The sequence below is a fragment of the Patella vulgata genome, chromosome 2 (genome assembly GCF_932274485.2).
Source record: "Patella vulgata chromosome 2, xgPatVulg1.2, whole genome shotgun sequence".
In the NCBI taxonomy this organism is placed as follows: Eukaryota; Metazoa; Mollusca; class Gastropoda; family Patellidae; genus Patella; species Patella vulgata.
The window spans coordinates 83,648,514-83,672,925 of NC_065880.2; the positions used below are offsets into that span (position 1 = coordinate 83,648,514).

At 36.6% G+C, this 24,412-nt stretch overlaps 1 protein-coding gene across 1 annotated transcript; it reads right to left on the reverse strand.

Annotated features, from left to right (window-relative positions):
- Window positions 1-1,365: 1,365 nt before the first annotated feature.
- On the reverse strand, window positions 1,366-23,982 carry LOC126809882 (NADP-dependent malic enzyme). The gene is made up of 13 exons (XM_050534742.2): window positions 23,825-23,982; window positions 21,797-21,932; window positions 17,791-18,074; window positions 17,263-17,338; window positions 16,093-16,254; window positions 14,595-14,698; window positions 12,743-12,852; window positions 11,575-11,672; window positions 10,987-11,100; window positions 10,409-10,520; window positions 7,740-7,882; window positions 7,161-7,331; window positions 1,366-6,358 (listed from the first exon to the last, which is right to left on the reverse strand). The coding sequence occupies exons 1-13, from the start codon at window positions 23,884-23,886 to the stop codon at window positions 6,113-6,115; spliced, it is 1,818 nt and encodes a 605-aa protein (XP_050390699.1). The 5' UTR covers window positions 23,887-23,982; the 3' UTR covers window positions 1,366-6,112.
- Window positions 23,983-24,412: the final 430 nt, after the last annotated feature.

Below are 24,412 nucleotides of genomic sequence, written 5' to 3' on the forward strand. Positions count from 1 at the left end.
GCTAAAGACCCAAACACGCAAGCGAATTATTGAAATAAAATTGAACCATATGTTAGTCACGAAATGACCTAGTTTGTGTCGAGGGGACGTTAAACCCCATTTCTCTCTCTCTATTTCCTGTCCAATTATTAAATTAAACAATTGATAATATGAAACTTTCTTCTTTGAATTCCAACTGAATTCTAGATGATACTAGACCTTAAAAACTATGTCAAAGACAGACACACATTTTTGCAACTTGTACAGGCATTACCCCCTGACATTTGAAACTGAAATGGAGTTTAAAGGAGCTAAACCTCTATTCTTTGGCACCTGAATGGTTTATAAGCAAGATAAAGTCCTCGACATCGGTTCTGGAGAAAGAAAGACCGAAGGAAATAACCTGGGGAAAAAGGGTTTTTTCTGAAGTCTTTCTTCCCCAGCATAACCGAAGTTCGAGGACTTTATCTTGCTTATAAACAATCTGTTTACGTGTACGCAAGATGAGAATAATATCCCAGAATTCCTGCAAGAAAAACCTTATATCATGTTTTCTTATGGGAAAAAAAACCTACCCTGGAAATAACCTGTTTCAGGTTTAAAGAAAAACTTTCAGAAGAATAACCCCAAATTTCCCTGTATATATCCAAAAACCTCCCCCGACTTTCAGACCGCAAGTTATTCTGGGCATAGAATATACCCCAAAGATCAAAGAGATTTACCGTTACAGGTTTATAAGATATGGAAATCAGACTGTAAAATTCTGAAGAACTTTCTCTGCAAACACTTGACTCGAATTGATTAGTGAGCCAGCACCATGGCTCCCTAGTTTTATGCCTGTAGCCCCATGACAATTTGGGAACCATACAATAAAACTAAGAAACAGTATACATGTAAGAGTAACTAGAGAGCTTGGGATAGCTCTAGCTAGCTGGTCACCTCTGGCTTGCGGTTGTATTTTCTATACAGAGGGTGAGTGTATGTGGCTTGAAGATATGGGCACGTTCTTAAACTCGTGGGCTTGGGATGGCCTAGTGATCTGGAGTGCCGTACTTCGAACTCTAGCTTGCCGGTCGGATTTTCGATCCCTTGTGTGAGTGTATGTGGCTTGGATATAGGGCACATTCTCAACCTTGTGGGCTTGGGATGGCCTAGTGATCTGGAGTGCCGTGCTTCGAACTCTAGCTTGCCGGTCGAATTTTCGATTCCTAGTGTGAGCGTATGTGGCTTTAAGATGGGGGACCTTCTGAACCTTGTGGGTTTACTCCAGTTTCCTGCCAGGGGAAAAAAACCCTGCGTGTGTGCTAAATATGATAAAGTAAGACTCGTCAGCGATATCACCCTGGGTAGAAGTGGACGTTAAAACGCTAACAAGAAGATGAGATCAACTAGGATAATATTATATTCATATATCTTCTGTACAAAACATCAACATATAAAATTATAACCAAGACTACTCAAAAGTTTCACACAATATTAGTCGAGTTTATTAAAGATATAAAATACAGATGTGACATCACCTTTTGATCTTGGCATACCATTATTTCAAATAATATATGTGCATCTTGCATTATTTATACTATACAGGTCACAATTCTATGGAAATCAATTACTGCTTATTACTGAGCTTGATAATGACCAGAGAAGCCTAGTCGAAACGTCTCTCAGTAATAAGCAGTAATTGTATTCCATAGAATTGTCACCTGTATATTCCAGTTCAATTACTAAATGCCATTGAAACAGATTATTTATACTAGATGACGTTTTGGACTAATGTGGTAGTTTCATTGAAATGTACATGCAGCATAGTATCTGTATTTTAAGTTGTTTCATAGTCTTGAACAAGACATTTGCATAATATTTTAATACAGCACTAGGATGTTCTTAATATATTACCTAATGTCTCGCGCTCGACCATAAAATAAAACATATATTAGTATACACAAAAGAAGCTAGGGGACTAGAACCTTATATACCAGTAAGCACTTTTTAAAAAATTGTTTTAGACCATTCGACCCCCTCCCCATGAAGCTTATGACAAAAAACTTGATAAAATTGGTAGATTATCATGAGCTAACATGTTTCTGTGGCTACAAAATTGATAACAGATGGATTGGGAATATGTCATGCTCTAAAAATAGATTAACACGGGTCACACAAATAAATAACTAATGCTAGGTTCCCACTATTAGGGGTCGTTCTGCGAATGAAATCGTGGTTTTAATCGTGGAGTAATTGTGGTGATCCTATCAGGTCTTAAATATATTGAGTTCATTCGTAGCAATCATGTTGATAGTATCAAAATGTAAATGAACATGTCTGCACGTACCGGATCGTGGACTCAATAGGGACCATCCTATCGCAACACATCGTACGACATTGGTAAACTAGCATTACGAGAGACAAACTAAAAACATAATATCATTATGATAAACAATACATAGATCATAATATATTGAGATATATCCTTGTAAATATATATGTTATACATGTATCATGATATTTCTAATCTTTTCAATATATTATTCGATCACATTTAAATATGGGCAGGTAAGCGAAATGAGGTTTGCCATCCTACACCATGCCAAGAGAAATTTTGCCTAGACAGCGTTTTTTCCGTCTACTTTTCTTTGAATACCAACAGCCAACGGTTCTTTTAACGAAGGCAGGGGCAGATAAAATGAAAGAAATGATGAAGACTAGTAAAAAAAAAGTTCAAACGAACAAAAAGCAAACTTAAAAATAATAATATACATCATAAAGAATATTTTTTGATGATGCTCAAAGAATTATACAAATATAACTTAATAACAAGATATTTTCTTTTTTTTCAAAGATTACGAAAATTTCAATCGTTATCCCAATTTTAAAATATATTTTAATTTCAAACATAAAAACTTTAAAATTAACCTTGTTTAAAGGTTAAATTCTAATTTATGGCATGTTAATTGACTGACAGTAAAATTCACTAATCAATTAATTTCAGTGCCAGTAAAGTCCAGATTCTACTATATATGTATATTGTTTGGGAGATGTTAATTCTAGACCAAGTGGGGAGGTTCGTGAATTTCCGGAGTCAACAATGACCACTTTATATAAATGAGTATTTTGGGAATACTAACCCTAACCCTTTAAAGAGGGGTAAAAGATAAATTGGATCCAAGTTCAGTCTTCTAAAAAGGGTTATGTTTAGGGTTTGTATTCCCTCATTTATATAAAGCGGCCATTGTGGACTCCTGAAATTCCTGAAACTCCCCAACCGGCTTACAATTTTGTTTTCATGATGGTTACTGTGTCAGTAGAATAAGTGAAATTGACTTAAACAATAATTTGTGAATAATCCAACTTGATCTGCTATAATAAAATAACACATCACAATTAATTGATAACAATTATTGTACTGCATAGACTAACGTTTATTACAACTTTGCATACTTTCTTTTACAGAACAAATACATGTAAATAGTTTGATCACTTTTAATTCGGTTGTGCTAGCACAATACAGAGAGAGAGAGAAGACACAAACTAGGTCATTTCGGGACTAACTTTCGCATTAACCCCCCCCCCCACTCCGTAGCACTATACAAGGTCTAATCACCACTTGTGATCTTTTCTTGTGGACAGTTGGTGTGTGATTGGAATTGGTCGTTTATCACTGCAATATGACAAAGCTCGCTGGAAACTCTGGGGTCAAAATTTTTCCAATAAATTCAAATTCAATTTACTCAATAAATTTATATTCAGATAATAATCTTAAACACACAAAACTTAGTAGATTTAAAATTAAAAGATAATTCCATAACAAATATTAATCTTAATTTTTTTTTTCAGATCTTAATTCATATTTCTTCAAGTAAAGTTGAATTTTGTGACTTAATCATATCTTGAATTGTCACAATAATAAGAGCCTAGATATATAGGCCTATATATATATCATGCGCTATTATGAATGAAAATGTAATGGTCCCGTTTCATAAAGCATACATAACACTTAAGTTCACGTAAATCAAATATTTTTGTGTATGCTTTGTGAAATGGAATGCTGGTACTGTAATTTATCGAGCGGACATTACCAGACACATGAACGCAATATCTACAGACGCAAGCCAGTAAACAGAGCACCCGTCACAGAGACATAGTCAGACACAAATTCAGGCCGTGACAGCCCCCCCCTCCCGATGTCTGTTATTTTGTCCTGGTACAGATTTATCTATTTGTGTAAAGTTTAAAATGTCAGTAGCTATTTGAGTAACGTCAGACATTTCTAGGCCTGCAGACACACCACACATAAAAGATCAACAACTATATATATAGGTTCAACAAATCTATAAATAATCTAAAATATATTTTCTTCGCAGCAAACAACTTCATCAATGGGGATCAACAAAGTTTTTCCAACTTGAATTTAAACAAGATCCAACAACTCTGGCTTGGCATTAAAATGTATTTAATTCCTCATTTGCCCTGGACGGCAACTGTCCTGTCAGGAGTTATCTCGGCGGCAATTGTCGTGTCGTCAGACAGTTATCCTGTTGGCAACTGTCATGTCGTCAGAAGTTATCTCTCTGGGAACTGTAATACCAACAGTTATTATATATTTTTCTCTACTTTCATTTCATCTTCTTTTATAATGATTTGCCAACTATTTTTAGCCACATGATTGCTGAACTGTTGGCCTTGTCGAAATTCAAGATGTTTTAACTATTAAATATATAGGTTTAAAAGTAAATATACATCTTCTAATATGTCATGTCTATCAATATAAATCAGATAATAAACTTTAGTACAGACAGAAGTTAAAAATTATGGCTATTATTTGAGATTCTAAAACAAAGTACCGTGAAACGAGACAACAATCAACTCACATATACGACTGTATTTTAAAAGAATGTATCAATATCTATATCCTGTGATTCCAAGCCGTTATAAAGACTGGTTCACTATTAAGGTCAATTTATATATTTTTTTCATAAACAATATTTTTATTCAGATTTTTATCTGAATAGGGATTGGGGAACAGGCTTAGCCTATATTAAACCCCTCTCTCCCAATTTGTATCAGTCAACAGTTGGTATTAAATAGCATGAATTCATTATATTCATGTTTTGCCTATATAGCAGACAGTCTATTACATAAAGCCTGTATTTCTGTATTATCAAATTTCTATTCTTGGGATTTGTAACTCAGTATAAACACCGGTTCACTAGTATTAAAACTTAAACATACATTATGCAAGAGCTAAATCTGCCTATTGCAGGTCTTTCTTTAGGCCTGAAATGTTATCTAGATTATTAATTAGATATTAATTAACTTATCTAGACCTTAATCAACTCTCAATGTCATCGCTAGCCTGCGATATTTACTGGATTACAATCCGATTTGCTGCTCAACTTTCATTCATGATTTAATTATGAAATGGATAATTGAGACTGTTTTTTTATCCTACCCACTTTAGTAATGATGATCGAGGCTAAGCCGAAAATTCAATCGCTAAAATCTTGATTCAGGGTGGATCAATTTGACTGAAATTTTCAGCAACTTCCCTTTACATTATCTAGTTTTTAACTATTATAGTGAGAACTGCTAGCCCTTTAATCTCCCATAATGTATGTTTAATAGCAGGATTTCAGTGTAATCACCATGAAAATTTAGTTATTTCATATAAATTAGATCGGATATATTTATATATAATACATTCTTTGAGGCATAGGGTATCATATAATCACTAACAAACAAAATTCCTTCAAATTTTTACAACAGTTAATTTTTTATCGTAAAATTTCTACTTTGTTCAACTGGACTCCAACATCAAGCTGTATCGTATTTTTTCAGGGTATAAGTTTAAACTTTTTTCCACGGAAGTCCAGCCTTCGTCTTATACTTAGGTCCAAACAAACAGTAAAATCTGACGATTCAACTTATTGTCCACATCAACTTATACCCAGTAAAATACGGTACATAAATTTCTACTTTTCATCAATTGCAAGCTGTACAATTTTTTTTTTGTGTAATATTTCTACTTTGTTCAGAATCAAGTTGTACAATACTTTTTTTTTTTTAACATTAAATTTCTACTTTGTCCAACATCAAGTTGTACAATATTCCTGTATATTTTTCTAAACTGGCTAATCGTTTATTTATCTTGTTCAGGCCAGTCCCAAGTTTCAGGAACAAAATGTTCATACTCTGTGTCATAAACATGTGCGCGTATAAATGCAGCCTTATCTGTTGGTTCTGGATATGTCGTGGCTAGGCCTTCACGATAGACATCTTCAGATAACTTTGTCGCGATTGTAAGGGAAACCTCTCGAATCTGACTGAGTGGTGGGTAAACTCGGCCTTCATCTAGATTTTCTTGTGTAACCAGATCTGCTAAAGCCTAGAAAACAACAGAGACCAGATGAGTTAATCATTAGTTATGCCATATAGAAATAAAATGGGGTTTAGCGTTTTACTTTTCTAAAACAAACGGGTCAATGACCGCGTGCATAAGCCATATAGTGTGCTATGAGTGAAATCTATCTCAGACAGTGGCACTACAGCCAACTCTTATTTTAATTTCCGACTGTCAGGGGATATTTAAAGTGGTGTCACAAGTTCGTCTTTCAGTGTTTGTTTTTCAATGAAAAGATGTGAATGCCGCTAAATTTGTCATTTGCATATTTCGGACAATTTCTAATTTTACGCGGCTTCATCCACACTAAAATGTACTCCAAGAAAACCAAACCAAAATATCAACGATTTGATTTAATCGGAATAAAAAGACAACAGATGATACTGAATATGTCATATCTTTGTAAATATCAGACGGAACTGAACCATGTTTGGACCGATATTCCTTACAGAGAACCCACGTTCATAATACAGTGGACTCTTTTACTTCCGACATCTGAATACTACGGCATTCTGTAAAATCCGTCATCATTTTCATGTCCCGATTTATTTCTTTATTACTTCAAACAAAAAAGTTTTGAGTAGTTCGGATTCTTAATATTCCAAATTACGAGATCAATTAGCGGTCCCGTCAGACGTTCATAATATTGTAGTGTACAAGGGAATCAACACCCCTCTAAGAAATAAAATGGTGTTTAACGTTGTACTGTTCTGCTCCGACTGGGCTAATTAAGACGGATTCCCCCTCAAATGAAGATTAGAGACTTTAAAAGAGATAAATATTTTACCCTGGCAGCATGAAGGAATATCTTATCTGCAACATGTCGAACACCACAAGCTATGATACCTAGAGCTACTCCGGGGAATATATAGGCATTGTTACCCTGTCCGGGATGATATAATTTACCGTTATGCATTACAGATGGGAATGGACTGCCACTAGCAAAAACACATCGACCCTGAAATAAAGAATAAACATATACATATAACAGAAGACATGGAACACACATGATATAAGTATATACAATATGGGGGGGTTCGGTGGTCTAGTGGTTTAATGCATGCACGTGAAATCACAATGTTTGTCATTGAGTCAAATGGCTTGGTTCTATTCCCCGCTTGAATGTGACAAGGAAAAGCGATGCCTGTCCAACCTCATGGGTTTTCTCCGGGTCCTCCAGTTTCCTCCCACTCCCAAAAACCCATACGTGCAAGCGAATTATTGAAATGAAATTAAACCATATGTTAGTCCCAAAATGACCAAGTTTGTGTCAGTGGATATTACACCCTACCTCCCTCTCAAGACCCATTGAAGGTTGACTAACCTTGACTATTTTAATAGCGCTTTATTTGATATTATAACTTACGTCAGTCGCATGATAAGCCTGTTCTGCTGTACATTCTGACATACTTGTAGGATTACTTAAAGCGAATATAACAGGTCTGTCATTAAATTCTCCCATCATACGTAAAATATTTTCTGTAAATGCCGCTGGTACAGCTGCCGCACCTTAAAATACAACAAAAGAAAAACATGGCTGATAAACAGTTGACAAAGACTTGTGTTATTTTGATCAGAACAAGACAACTTGGTCATCAACATCCAACGTCCTTACAAAAAAAACCTATGTCTAATGTGTTTCTGTGAAATATCTACAATATCGAAACAAGCTAAAACTATCATTTTTGCTTTATTTGTCAAATCTAAACCTATAACTTTCATGTTATATACTATTCAAAAAAAGTAGGGGATATTTGATTTTTAAGTGTTATTAAAGTCACCTAATGAAACTGACGAAGAAACAAATGACAAAATGAAATGAAGTTCACATTCATCGATTTATTCCAAATGATCGTTAGACTAAGTAAGGCACAGACTGACCATTATAAGGGTAAAATGATACCCGGGGTCAAACAGCAAAGTTACCACAGCATCACAACCAAGTCAGTAACGGGTAAATCCTCCTCTGTTTGCCAAACAAGCATTGATCCGACGTGGCATACTCCTAATGAGACGTCTAAGGTCATTTTGGTCCAGATTGTCCCATTCCTGTTGCAACGCAGCAGCAAGTTCTTGGACATTGGCAGGACGTTGTTGACGTTGACGTAACCTCTGTCCAAGCATCAAGCATGTCCCAGACATGCTCGATGGGGGAGAGGTCGGGACTCAGTGCTGGCCAAGGTAATGTGGTGATGTTCTGTTGTTGGAGGTAACCCGTAACGATCCTGACCCTGTGACATCTTGCGTTGTCATCCTGGAAGATGAAACGGCGGCCATGACGTCGTGCGAACGGCACAACATGGACTGCCAAGATGTTGTCCCGGTAGTACTGGCCTGTAACACGCCCTGCAACAACATGTAAAGCCGTTCTTCCAGCAACAGTGATGCCTCCCCACACCATAACAGAACCACCCCCAAATCAATCATGTCTGATGACGTTAACGTCTTGGAAGCGCTCGTTTCGACGACGCCACACCCTCCTACGTCTGTCCAAAAAATCAACAGTGAACCTTGACTCATCTGAAAACATCACATTGCTCCAGCGTCGATTATCCCAGTGTTGACGATCCCTACACCAACGACGTCTTGCCTGAATGTGATGATCTCTCAAACAAGGGATCACGAGAGGACGTCGGGCGCGAAGGTGACCCCTATGCAGTCGATTCCGAATCGTCTGGCCACTCACTCTCACACCAGTGTCTGTTTGAAGACGAGCGCTGATCTGATTTGCTGTGATGACACGATTTCTCAAGGCCAAGGTACGAATAAATCGATCCTGGGCTTGAGTTGTCGCCCTTGGTCGACCTGAGCGTGGTCTGTCCTGTACAGATTGTGTATCACGGTATCTGGACCATAGCCTGCTTATGACAGACTGAGAAACATTCATCGTCCGCGCCACAACCGCCTGTGTTGTGCCGATCTGTAGCATGCCAAGGGCACGTAACCTTTCATTTTGGGTAAGCCGACGCATATCAAAATTTGTTTTCTGGTCACTAAAACAATTAAACTGTTGTTTCCACCCTGGAATTCAATGCCACAATGACTGTAACATTCAAAGTCAGAGTCGTGCAAATCTTGGGTTGGACCCCCATGATGATCCCAAGCATCACCTGCATTCCATGCGGTAGCTACATGTATTGGTGCGTTTGGGCGTCACATGTAACTGGAAATGTTTCTTCTGTTAGGTTCTATAGTGACTTTTTTCGTAGTCATTTGCATATTTTAGTATTATGCCCCCAAAATCAAATATCCCCTACTTTTTTTGAATAGTATATTATTAAAGAAGACCATTTCAACACTTTTTTGCATATCACAAAAACAATGCTGTGTGAACTCTTCACTCATTTTGTTAAATCTAAACCTTTAAAGATACATTATGGGAGATTAGATAAAGAGCTGGTAGTTCTCAATATAATAGTTAAAAACTAGATAATGTAAAGGGAATTTGCTGAAAATTTCAGTCAAATTGATCCACTATGAACCAAGATTTTAGCGATTGAATTTTCGGCCTAGCCTCGATCATCATTACTAAAGTCGGTAGGATAAAAAAAATAGTCTTGATGATCCATTTCATGATTTAATTATGAATGGAAGTCGAACAGCAAATCGGAACATAATCCAATAAACATCGCAAGCTAGCGATGCCATCGAGAGTCGATTATGGTCTGGATATGTTAATTAATCCCAAAAGAAGGTATTGTGACTTCCAACTCATTTGACTGTCATGTGTCAAGCTCTGACTTTTAGATCCTGGCCCTGGCCCCTGACAGAGATAGAGGCCCTGACAATGACAGCTGTCTAGTCGTTCGGATGGCACGAAAACTGAGGTCCTGTGTATACATTGGCGTGCACATAAAAGATCCCCGGGCACTTGGAATTTGAAATAAGAGTAGGCCATAGTACTGCTGCCCAAGCAAAATTTCCCTCATAGCACACTGTATGGTGTATGGCCGTCTTCATTAGCCCAGTCGGAGCAGAACAGTAGGATGTTAAACCCCATTTAATTTCATTTCCCTGACAAGAGATAATACTTACCTATGAGAACAGTAGGTTTTAAATTTCTAACAACATCTTCGAGTTTATCAACTGGTTCATGTTTCTTAGCAAAATCCACTTTATGTCCTGTTACACCACCTTTAGGTCGATCCTGTAAATTAACCAAATATTATCATTACAACTCTTTACAAAGATTCTAATGTGTGGTGCGACTCTCTTGCACTAACTAATTGTCAGGTGGACCAGTGTTGCGATTTCAAAATTTTTCTTGTCAGATGAAAATAAAGGGGCATAACTCTTATTATTTAAGTAGACGGTTTCAGACCACAACTAAAAATCATGTGTCAACAAAATATTCAAATTCGTATGTAATAAAAATAGGTGCACCTATTTTTCATATCTAATTCCCGTACGGTATTCAAATCTATGTCAGTAATATTCCTACAAAATTACGTGTTTCCGCAATATGACACAAAGAAAGGGTGACCACTAAAAAAATTTCAATCTGCTTCACTCAATTACAGTACAATTCTGTTAATTCCTGAAGTTCTAGACTAGGAGACCTCCCGAATCAACCAATAATAAGTTACTTTATGAGATTTTACTCTAATTATTACCTGAACTATGAGACCTTTAGAATCCACCAACCAGATTTTACTGTAAGCTTCTTCCTCACTAGCCCCTTCTTCCTGCATAGCTAACGCAATCAGTTGAGCAATACCGATAGATGCCTATACAAAATAACAGATTATAAGTTGATAAAGATATACAATCAAAGCTACCATTAATGTTGCCTAGCAACAAAAGATAAATCCACATCAGATAATTCTTTTGCAATGTTAATCTTTAGATAAATAAAGAGCAAAATCTTTTTATCAATAGAAGATAATCACCTCGCTTGCATTCAATTAGATTTGGATTATCAAATTGCCGATCAAAAGATTTTACCATCACTGGTGCTGGCTTGCTTATATTATCTGCACAGAGATGTGGTTTAACTAGACACAAACTAAGTCATTTTGGGACTAACATATTGCTTAATTTTATTTCATTAATTCGTTTGTGTGTGGGTGTATTTAGCAGTGGGACCCTACTCCTTGTCACGCGTTAGCAGGGAATCAAAACCACGCTTTAATTATAAGATCAAATTAACATAAATTCCCCTTTTAGTACCCCCCAAAAATTGCATTTTTACTAAAACCTACCTCTCCAGCGCCTTGAAAGACGAAGACATTATCTATTAATTTCTTTTTTGTTATACGTAATGCTGCAAAAACACCAGCTGCTGCCACAGATGCGGTACCTTTAGATAAATAAATTAATTATGATGAAAACAGTGGAAATGACATATAAAAATGAAATGAAATAGGGTTTGGTGTCCTACTTTTCTGGGCTAATGAAGACGTGTATATGCCATACTGTCTACTATCAGGAGAATTTTGCCCAGGCACCTTTGAAATGGGGTTTGGTGTCCTACTTTTCTACACCAACTGGGCCAATGAAGACGGGCATATGCCATACAGTGTTCTATCAGGAGACTTTTACCCGGGGAAGCATTTCCACCAAGAGGCGGATACAAGGGGCGCCCCCCCCCCACACTAATTTTCGACAGTACCCTTTTTTACTGCTGAAAGTGCCTTTTCCAACCCATTGCAGGGATCCCTAAAGACTAAAACAATCAACTCAAACACACCAGTCTGGTCTAATTAATGCTTCCACTTTCAAACGAATTCTTGTTGATTAGCTGACGGTGCCCTAATCCTATAGAGTGACTATAGACAAACATCAATGACAGCATCTTCTGGAATCGGCGGCGTATACACTCATGCCCATCACAGACGCGCATGAGTGCAACTTGATGTAGCTTTGTTTCATGTGTGGACAGTACACAGTACAAGTTACAAGGCTTAAATAGTGAAGTGGCTAGGGAATAGATTCGTCTTTTTTCCCATCATAATGCCTCGCTCGCCATGACAATTTTTGAGTCACATGTTCAATTGGCTTTTTTGCTCGATTTTAAGGCTTTTTTTCAATGATTTCCGAACGTTTACTTAGACGAAAATATCAGCCAAATAGCTCTTGGAATGGTTACGGATTCCCTAGGTCATTTCTGGACCAACATATGGTTAATTTTTTTTTCAATAATTTACTTGCGCGTAGGTGTCTTTAGCAGTGGGAGCAAACTGGAGGACCCGGAGAAAACCCATGAGGTTGGACAGGTGACTCTACTCCTTGTCACGTACAACCGGGGAATTGAAACCACATCAGTTGACTCAATGACAGACCTTATGATACAACGTGCACATGGTAACCATTCGGCCATCCAACCTTCCTACCTCAACATAAAATTCCATCAAATTGAAGAATACCTACCTTGAATATCGTCATTGAACATACAATATTTGTCTCGGTATTTATCCAAGAAACGGAACGCATTATGGTTACCAAAATCTTCAAATTGAATTAAACAATTCTGACCATATCTGAAATAAATACCAACAAATAAAAATGTTAAGTATTAAAAGGCTATAACTTTAAAATATTGTATTTAGGAAAAATCAAATTAAACATGCCAGCAGTGAGGCTGATGTCCCCTGCCAAAACCCTGAAATAAATAGATGACACATATTAATTAATTGCACGTTTATCTTTTTCAAAAGTATCAAGCAATCAAACTGATTATCAACTATACACTAAGTTTCATCACTCTCTATAAGAGAGAAACATCAATTTAAACATTCTACCTCGATCCAAAGTCTTGACCAATCAAATTGGTTATTGCTACTTAGCCTAAGCAGAAAATTCTCAAAGTTAGTAAAGGTAATGATATTAAGAATCTATATTCGGAGTTTCATAGCTCTCACCTAATCATAACCAAAGTTATCGTGCCCGAAAGCATCAACCAATCAAATTGCTTATCTCTGCTTACCGTATGCAGACTCAGACAATGTTCATCATCGAACTCCATCAAGGCATTGAAGGCATACTTCGAAAGGCGGGGGACGGCAAGCCAGCAGTGAGAGTGATTTTCTCTGCCGTAATCCCAAAATAAATAGATGACCCGCAATAATTACTTGCAAATTTTTCTTTTTCAAAACATAGAGCAATCAAAATGCTTACTACTCTGCTAAATCTGAGCAGAAAATGCACATTATCAAATTTAGTCAAGAGAAAGAGAGAGAGAAATGTGGTTAAACGTCTACTCGATGACACAAACTAGGTCATTTCGGGAATAATGGTTCAATTTTATTTTAATAATTCGCATGCACATAGGGGTCTTCAGCAGTGGGGGGAAACAGGAGGACCCAGAGAAAACCCACGAGGTTGGACAGGCAACCCTACTCCTTTTCATGTACAACCGGGGAATCGAAACCACGCCAGTTGACTCAATGACAGACCGTATGATACAACGCGCACGTGCTGACCATTCGGCTATCCACCACCCCCCCACCCCCGAATTTAGTCAAGGTATTGATGTAATGAAAATAATATACAACAAGTTTCTTTACTCTCAATTAGAAAATGAAATGAAATGGGGTTTAACGTCCTACTGTTTTGCTCCGAACTGGGCTAATGAAGACGGGCATACGCCATACAGTGTGCTATGGGGGTAATTTTGCCCGGACAGCGGCACTACGGCCTACTCTTATATCGAATTCCAATTGTCAAGGGATCTTTTACGTGCACGCCAATGTGTACACGGGACCTCGGTTTTTCGTCTCATCCGAATGACTAGACAGCTGTCCTTGTCAGGCCCTCCGTCCTGCATCACTGACAAGGGGGAACCACGCCGGAAAATCTGGATGAACTTTCTCGGCCAATGCAGGGATCGAACACCCGACCTCCAGGCAAGCGAGCTAGCGTCTTACCCACTTAGCCACCGTGATCCCTACTCTCAATTAGAATCAAAGTAACCAAACAGTAGTTATTGTGTTCCAAAAGTGTTATTGACAGCCGAACATATTTTCTCATAAAGGCAGTGGGACGAATATTATTTTGGCGAAGGGAGAAGATGACCCATCCGCTCTTCTCAAGATAGTATATTTTAATACCATGTTACACACAGATGGCATACTCTTATATCGAATTCCAACAGTCAGGGTTCTTTTACATGCATGCACACAAGACCTCGGTTTTTCATCCTATCCGACAACTAGACACTGCCCTTTCCAGGACTTCTGTCCTGCCCGACTGACAAGGGCAAACCCAGGAGCACACAAATTACCTTTGAACTGCTGCTTGCATAAATTCCTCAACGAAATCGTCATATTCTTGACCAGTAACCCTTGGACGGTTCAAACCAATATATAGAGGGTCATTACGTAATTTCTGAAAACAAATATATTTTATGATTATACTTAAAAAATAACCTATAATTAAATAAAATCTAAAGGGGTTTAACGTCCTACTGTCCTGCTCCTATACTGGACTAATCAAGATGGGCATACGCCATACAGTGTGCTATGATTGAAATTTTGCCCAGGCAGCGCCACTATGAGCTACAGTTATATTGAATTCTAACTGCCAAGGGATCTTTTACACGCATGCCAATGTACAAGGGGACCTCAGTTTTTCGTCCCATCCGAATGACTAGACAGCTGACCTTGTCAGGCCCTCCGTCCTGCACCACTGACAAGGCGAAATCACGTCGGAAAAATCTATAATTAACCGTGGATACTTATAAATAAAGGGGCATTATGGGAGATTAGACAAAGAGTTGACAGTTAAAAGTTAAAAATAGATAATGTAAATAGAATATGCTGAAAATTTCAGTCAAATTGCTTCACTCTGAACAAAGATATTAGTGACTAAATTTTAGGCCTAGCCTCGATCATCAATACTAAAGTCGGTACGATAAAAACCAAAGTCTCGGTTGACATTTAATTGTTTTTCAATAAATGTATTCCAATCCGCTAAATATTGCAGGCTAGCAATGTCTTCGAGTGTTGATTATGTCTGGATAATTTAATTTAATGTCAAATTAATAATTTAGGTAACATTTCAGGCCAAAAGAAAAGACCTGCAATAGGCAGATTTACCTCTTGCATAATATATGTTTAAAGGAGCTAAATCAGTATTATTTGGGACCTAGAAATTGACCAAAATGGGTCGCAACACATATAATAATGTAATATGAATGTATATAAACTGATTTACATTCAATCGTTTCTGTTTTAACTCTAATTTTAACTCAGTTATGTTCGGCGAAATATGCCAGAAGTTTCAATCAAATGACAATCTCTAGCATCTGGTTATTCTAGTCTACATAGTATTTATTGCGCATACTCTCCAGATATGAATATGCCGTCACCGTTTGACATGACTTGTGGAATATGTCTAGCCTCGTTTTTCAAGTCCCTTATTAAAAATGGACATGAAACGCATTATGGTACACAATTCGTGCACCAATGGTAAAATGTTTCTTTTGTCTTAAATATTGGATATTAGAAGCCCATCTTTTCCCGGTAAGATTATAACATCAATGTTGATTTAAATTGACAAATAATTCGTGTTTTCAATGTCGAAGACTTTGGATGACATTGAGTTAGAGACTTAGATTCTTTAAATTAGTTGATTCTGATCCATCTATTTTTGGACAATATATAATTTTGTACAGTGGGAGAGTCTGTCACAGGCTACTCTCCCACAAGATCATAGGTCAGGTGTCTCTGCAGACCCTTGTTAATAATCCTGATATTTAAAATTCATAATCTCACACTGACCTCATTATTGGTTCCGACATCTAATTGAATAGGTAGACATTGATCAGGTACAATACCACCGAGAGCTGTGTACAGAGCCAATTTACCTACTGGTATACCCATACCATACGAGCCTAGATCACCCAGTCCTAATATTCTTTCACCATCAGTAACAACAATAGCCTGAAAATATTGGAAATAATAATTAGGACATCATAGAAATGAGCTGAGATGATTTCTATACATGTGCAAGATTCTGTAACAGAGAAAGAGAGAAATGAATGGGGTTTAACATCCACTAGACACAAACTAGGTCATGTCGGGACTAACATATGGTTCATTTTTATTTGAATAATTTGCATGCGCGTAAGGGTCTTTAGCAGTGGGAGGAAACCGGAGGGCCCGGAGAAAACCCACAAGCGACCCTACTCCTTGTCACATACAACCGGGGAATCGAAACCACGCTAGCTGACTCAATGACAGACCTTCTGATCCAACCATTCGGCCATCCACCCTCCCCATTCTGTAACAGGCTACTGAATAGTAGCAAGTTTTACAGCATCTAAATTGACTAATGGGTCCCGACACATTTTAGTCAATTTTAAACTTGATTTTAATATTCGTTTCTCCATCTCTGTGTAATAGAAGAACACAATGTCGAGACTATGGATCAATTCTACTTCAATATTTCTCCTTCACAGTGTAGTGGTCCTTAGCAGAGGAAGGAAACCGGAAGACCTGGAGAAAACCCATGAGGTTAGACAGGCGACCCTACTCCTTGTCAAGTACAAACAGGGAATTGAAACTAGGCCACTTGACAGACCTTATGATCTAAAGTTTAATGCTTAAACAATTCGGACCCCCCCCCCCCCCTAAGAATAATGAGAAGATGCAGAGGAGAACGTGATTAGACCCTATATTGTTGCTTGCACCACAGACAGGCCTGGAAATAAAGATTTTAGATGTACCTGACAAAATGTCCGGGGCTAATGAAATAGTATCTGACATTTTCAAACTTAGTGCCGGACATGTATTAATAATATCAATGAAAAAGACAAATCAGTGCCGGACAAAATGACAGGTATCAGAGGTTTAGTGCCTGACAAAGCTTCAATCTGTGCCTGACATTGTCTGTGACAGGGGCCTAATTTCCAGGCTCGTGTCAATGATAATCAATATTTAGGTTTTTACCTTGACATCTTGTTCTGGCCAGTTACACATCATTTCATACAGATGACCTTTATCATTGATAGATAAAAATAAACCTCTGAAAAAAACATTCAAACTTTCATTATAAAACATGACAGGAAATTTTGTCTCTTTTTAAAATTTATTTCCAACTGTCAAAGGTACCTGTGTGTCCAAAATGAAATGGGGTTTAACGTCCTGCTGTTCTGCTCTGACTGAGCTAATGAAGATGGGCATACAGTGTACTATGAGGGAAATTTTGTCTGGACAGCGGCACTACGGCCTATTCTTATATCGAATTCCAACTGTCAAGGGTTTTTGTTACGTGCACATCAATCTGTACACGGGACCTCTATTTTCCGTACTCACAAGGGGGGGACCACGCTGGAAAATCTGGATAAGCTTTCTCGGCCAATGCAGGGATCGAACAACCGACCTCCAGGATAGCTAGGCAGCGTCTTGCCCACTTAGCCACGATGACCCCCCTTTCTTCTTTGGAGAAAATGGAAGATTATAGAAACAAATCGTAACCTTGGTTTTCTGAATGTAACACCATATTGTTGACAGGCCAGTCCTACAGTAGGTGTATAGACAATAGGCATCATCTCCTCAGTATGTTCACATAACACTCGATAAAACAGACGTTCATTTCTCTCCTGTAGCGCCATCAGGTAGATATATCTATCAAGGTCACTGCTACGTTTATAAAAGTTAGTCATCACACGGACCATTTGCTCGTCTTGACTTCTGATGGCAGCCGGCATCAGCCCCATAATACCCATAATCTGTCTCTCTTCTAAGGTAAAGGCTGTACCCTAAAATACAGAAATATAAAATCAGCCCATGAATACCCATAATTTCTCCATTTTCTAATGTAAAGGCTGTACCCTAAAATACAGAAATATAAAATCAGCCCATGAATACCCATAATTTCTCCATTTTCTAATGTAAAGGCTGTACCCTAAAATATAAAATCAGCCCTTGAATACCCACAATATCTCAGTTTTACATAAAGGCTGTACCCTAAAATATTAAATCAGCATCATAATACCTACAATCTGTCTCTCTTTTAACATAAAGACTGGACTCTAAAATACAGAAACATAAAATCAGCCCTTGAATACCCTTAAAATACAGATGTGACATCATCTTTGATGTTGGCATAGGCATACTATTATTTCAAATAATGGTACAGGCAATGTGCCAAGCATACATTATTTATACTAGTTGAAATATTGGACCCATATTTCATTGAAATGCATGTGCTGGATAGTGTCTGTATTTTAAGTTGTTTAATGGTCTTGTGCTTGACATTGCGTAATATATATAGATATAGCACTCATGCAATATCAATATATTACTTAATGTCTCGCACTCAACCTTTAAACTGCACATAATGTCTTTATCTAAGGTCAAGGCAATGCCCTACAATATAGAAACATAAAATCAGTCTCAGAATTACTGTAATTTAGGTCATACAAAAAAAATATATTCTCATTCTCAGACAATCCTTTAAACATACATTATGCAAGAGCTAAATCTGCCTATTGCAGGTCTTTCTTTAGGCCTGAAATGTTATCTAAATTATAAATTAGACATTAATTAACTTATCCAGACCATAATCAACTCTCGATGTCATTGCTAGCCTGCGATGTTTATTGGATTAGGTTCTGATTTGATGTTCGACTTCCATTCATGATTTAATCATGAAATGGATAATCAAGACTATGTTTTTTATCGGACCGACTATACTAATGATGATCACGGCTAGGCCAAAAATTCAATTGCTAAAATCTTGGTTCAGAGTAGATCAATTTGACTGAAATTTTCAGCAAATTCCCTTTACATTATCTAGTTTTTAACTATTATAGTGAGAACTGCCAACTCTTTCTCTAATCTCCCATAATGTATCTTTAATAAAATTATTAAAAACTGATGTGAGAAGGAGGTTTTCATTTTCGGGTTTTTATTTTGTAGGATCATATAACTTATTCACATTTCAAGATTCTACATTTATCTCATCATCTGTGAAATTTAATCATGAAATGTTATTTACATCAATACACATACATAATTACGAATTCTCAAGTTACAATATCTAAACTTTACTATTACTGTTCGCTAAGTTGGATACAAGATAAGCAAATTATTGTCTGGGTCTATGGACGAATGAACAGATTTTGTAGTTTTAATGCGATCTACGGGTGAATGCACAGATTTTGTCATTTTAATGTGAATGCTCTCCTTCCATCTCCCATCTGAGTATAATTTTATCATCTCCGAAAGAATGGATTTAAAAGATCTTTGAAAATCAAGCAGACGAATCAATGGTAAGAATGAGTCAACCTACAATCGTCCAGTGCTATCTATAATTGTTGATAATAATATCAGGGTTGTGTACTTGATAACTGAGCCTACTTTGCACTTCAAAACCAATGATGTTTCTAAATATTGATATGATTCTGCTTGTATATATTTATGGAGCCAAATCTCTAACTCAATAACATAAAGACGTGTAAAAATGATGAAAATTTTAAGATTAAACTGAAAACTCATATATATTGAGCACTGAAGAAACCATAATATTCAACGGATGACATACTTATTATTTTTTGTGTATATTTAACTTGCAACTGCATTCTATCTTATTTTGTGCGTAATTATAGTGTTCTTCCTATATTCTATTTGTATAATGTATATGTTTTATAGTTTAGGAGTGACTTGCCAAATTTCTCACTTTAAAATGTTATTGCCTTATAAATGATTTTGACTTATGGAAGATTAGGGTTTTTTTTTGCAAACTAAATAAGTTGCCTCGTTAAATAAAGTTATTATTATTATTATCATCATTATTATTATTATAGCATTTGAAATTAAAAACACGAAATAGAAGTCAATTTTGGTCCATTTCAATAAAAGTAAATCAATTGTTTCCGTTTTTACTCTAATTACAAATATGCCAGAAGTCTCAATCGAATGGCAATTTATAGCATCTGCTTATTCCAGTCTATACTGATAGTTTTTATTGCAAATGATTTCCAGATAAGAATATGACATGACTTGTGGAATATGTCTAGTCTAGTTCTTTAAGTCCCTTGTTACAAATAGCACTGAAACGTATCATGGTACACAATTCATGGTAAAATGTTTATTTTGTCGTAAATATTGGATATCAGAAGTCCATCTTTTCCCGGTAAGATCACAACATCAATGTTGATTTAAATTGACAAATAATTTGTGTTTTCAATGTCGAAGACCTTAGATGATATTGAGTTAGACACTTAGCTACTTTAAAATGTTAGAATTTCTAAATCAATATGAAAGATACATTATGTAAGATTTAGATCAAGAGCTAGCCATTCTTGCAATAATTTCAACCACCGTGCTGGTTGTTCAAAGCTAAGTCTCGCTCCTCCAGTTTTAGCTTAATTTAAATATGACTGAACTGTTCTAATCTATTTAATATCGGAGAAATCCTTTGACATCGAGTGTTAGTTATAGCCCGGATAAGTTAATTAATGTCTAATTAATAATTTAGATAACATTTCAGGCCTAAAGAAAGACCTGCAATAGGCAGATTTAACTCTTGCATAAAGTATGTTTAAAGGAGCTAAATCGCTATTATTTTTGACCTAAATTTGACACAAATGGGTAGCAACGCATATAATAAAGTAATATGAACATAATGAAGGTATATAAACTGATTTACATTCAATCGTTTCCGTTTTTACTCTAATTTCAACTCAGTTATGTTTGGCGAAATATGCCAGAAGTCTCAATCGAATGACAATCTCTAGCATCTGGTTATTCTAGTCTACATAGTATTTATTGCGCATACTCTCCAGATATGAATATGCTGTCACTGTTTGACATGACTTGTGGAATATGTCTAGCCTCATTCTTCAAGTCCCTTATTAAGCAGATTTAGCTCTTGCATAATGTATGTTTAAAGAGCTCTTATCAATATGAATATTCATCAATTAGTATGATTAAAGGCATTATTAAAGATGCATTATGTAAGAATTAAATCTGACGATCAGGTCTTTTTTTTAGTTTCAAATGTTATATAAACTATTGATGAGACATTGAGAAATATTTTCACATGAACCTATAACCAACTCTCTAGACCATGGTATGTATGAGATTTAGATGGATTAGAATACCTGTGAGATTTAAAAATTTAACGATAAAATGCAAAATCGAGATTAAGTCGCAATTGCCAAATACCATTGGATAATCGAGACTATGCTGTTTATCGTACTGACTTTAGTAATGATGATCAAGGCTAGGCGGAAATTTAATCGCTTTGTTTTCAGTTCATAGTGGATCAATTTGACTGAAATTTTCAGCAATTTGCCTTTACATTATCTAGTTTTTAACTATTATAGCGAGAACTGCCAACTCGTTATCGAATCTCCCATAATGTATCTTTAAGCCAATTAATAATGACAAACTATTCTGTCTTTATAAATCTATTTCTGCTTTTAACTCACAGACAAAACAAAATCCCTGTAGTATGTACGAGTCGTATACCCACCTTGTTTAGTTTAGGATTTCGTAAAACATCTATTCCTCGAACCCTTGAATGATTGATCAGATCTTTGTGTTTTTTCTTCTTTTCCTTCTCGCATGGTGTCGTGGTGTGTAACGAAGCAATGACAACTGGAGAATTGCTGAAATTATCAAATTAGAATTTGAACCAGCTGAAACTACTGCTCTCTGTCACAGCAAACCACCAGAATCGAGCGAATAGCAATTTATTTAAGAACAGAAAAAATTTAATATGAAATGAAATGGGGTTTAACATCCTACTGTTTTGCTCTGACTGAGCTAATGAAGGCAGTTATATGCCATGCAGTGTGCTATGAGGGAAATTTTGCCCGGACAGCGAAGTTACGGCCTACTCTTATATTGAAGTCTAACTGCCAAAAGATTTTTACCTGCACGCCAATGTGTACACTCGAGCTTGTTTTTTTCATCCCATCCTAATGACTAGACAAAGACCAATGACAAGGGGAAACCACTCCAAGATTGAATATGATTAAAATATATTCCATTGTTGACAGAAAGTATAATCCCATTGACCGTTCGAGTAGATGCTATATAGGCTGATAAGACTTACATCAGGATTTTTAACAATTGTGATATCTCAATCTTAACATGTAGACCTAAGCATCTATTTTTGGGGAGAATGGGGGGGGGGGCGGCAAATGGTCTTAGGTGTCCACATTAGATTATGAGGTTTGTCATTGACATTGAGTCAAGTGGAGTGGTTTTGAGTTCCCGCGTGCACGTGTCAAAGAGTAGGTCGCCTGACCAAGCTCGGGGGTTTCCCCCCCCCCCATGTTCACCCACAGCTAAAAAACCCTATGCGCAAATGAATTATTGACATAATATTGAACCAACGAATCATTAACATAATTTTGAACAATATGTTAGTCCCAAAATGTCCTAGTCTGTGTCGATTAGATGTTAATCCCCATTTCTCTATATTAAATTTTACGTTCATGCCATGGAGTCCTGATGGCTCACTAGCCAGAGAACGGCCTGGTTCCCCCTTGTTGGTAGTGCATGTGCATGACAGAGAGGCCCTGGCAAGGAACGGCACCCTGTCATTCGGATGGGATGAAAAACCCACTGTCCCACGTAAATGTTGGTTTGCATGGACAAACAAGACACTTGGCAGACAGATTTTAACAAGGAATACAGGTATGTAATACCGGTATGCCTGTCTTCATTGTGAGCAGAAAATTTTAGGACTTTAAACAGTCGTTGTTTGTGTAGAGAGCCCAAAAAAGCTCCCCTTAATTAACAAATTGAAAAAATCGCTCCCCTCAAAAAACTCTCCCAGTTTCGATAATAAGAGTGATTTTGAAATAGTAAGGAGAGTGATCTGATATTAAGGAGAGTAATTAGTTGTGTGGATGGGAAATTGTTCTGAAGATCAATAACTGCATGTTATAAGGGGTCATTATTGGATTCATAAATCATAATACCCCCCCCCCCCCCAATAACTTTGTAACGGAGATAGATTTTCAATTTTAACTTAAGGAGAGGGAGAAAGACCTCCCCTTGGTCGAAATTCAGGTGAGCGGCAGCCTGCCTTTAAAAAAAACAAACAATGACTGCTATTAAAGTACATTTCATTTTATTTAATATAATATAATATGCTGCATAATAAGTGCATTAGTCTTTTATAAAGTTTATCTTTCCTTAAAAATATAATTTATAAATCTCTTTTGAAGACTCTTGACATAATATTTAATTTTGGTGTCAGTACGTGCCATTACTGGTAAAATGTAAGCTAAGCAAATAATTGCTATGGTTTTTAAGCAAACAAGAATCGGTGGCAGTAGGTCAAATTTGCGCATCTTTGTAAATCTTCCCCATCAGCTGATATGGGGTCAAATGGGGTCATTCATAATGGAGAAAGAGACTATGCCCATCAATGGCAGTGCTCAGTAACAGAGAAATATCCATATCAAAAAAACAGTTACATTTTTTGACAGTCTAAGTAATCGCGGAATATTATCCATTCACACCGAAAATTAAATAAATTCATTACCTTTTCAACAGAAAGGGGGTTAAAACCCTCCGGGCTACCTGTGTGGTTACACTGAAAGCCATTTCGGGAGAAAGGCTGACTCAAATATCCGGCGAAATAATTAAATTTTTGTCCCTACGATCGCTACGCCCCCTTTAGGTGACCTCTCAATGTCGTGACCTCTGAAGGTGTATCCCATATTTGAATATCCAGACTTATATCAATGTGAAGAAGTCGATTATAAAAAGATGACAAGATTATCCAGACGCAAATAAACTTGATATTCATTCGGTGCTTTCCATTTATTAAGTGCAAAAAAGGGCATGACCAACATAAAAAAAAACGTTTAATAATATAATGAATAAAATAATTGTATTTGCAAAAAAATACCTTCTTATGTATAAATGTTGTTTCTGGTCCCATACAGCTTTGATCAGAGGTGAATTAAAAGAAAAGCATGACGTATATCTATTTTTTAAAAAAAAGAGAAAAAAAAAGAAAAAAGACTTCAGATATTTAAAAAAGAAAAAAATGTGCTGAATCAGAGTAAATTTGTGCAAAAAACCCCAAAAATGACAAACAAGTACATAGTATATTATGAAGAGAGAG

What these genes read in the sequence shown, in the direction of transcription:
- LOC126809882 (XM_050534742.2), bottom strand. Translation starts at nt 23,886, where the DNA reads ATGGCTTTCAGTGTAACCACACAGGTAGCCCGGAGGGTTTTAACCCCC. An exon ending in AGGCTTATCATGCGACTGAC is followed by an intron (nt 7,332 to 7,739) that starts GTAAGTTATAAT and finishes TCTTTATTTCAG; the next exon opens with GGTCGATGTGTTTTTGCTAG. An exon ending in TATTCCTTCATGCTGCCAGG is followed by an intron (nt 6,359 to 7,160) that starts GTAAAATATTTA and finishes GTTGTTTTCTAG; the next exon opens with GCTTTAGCAGATCTGGTTAC.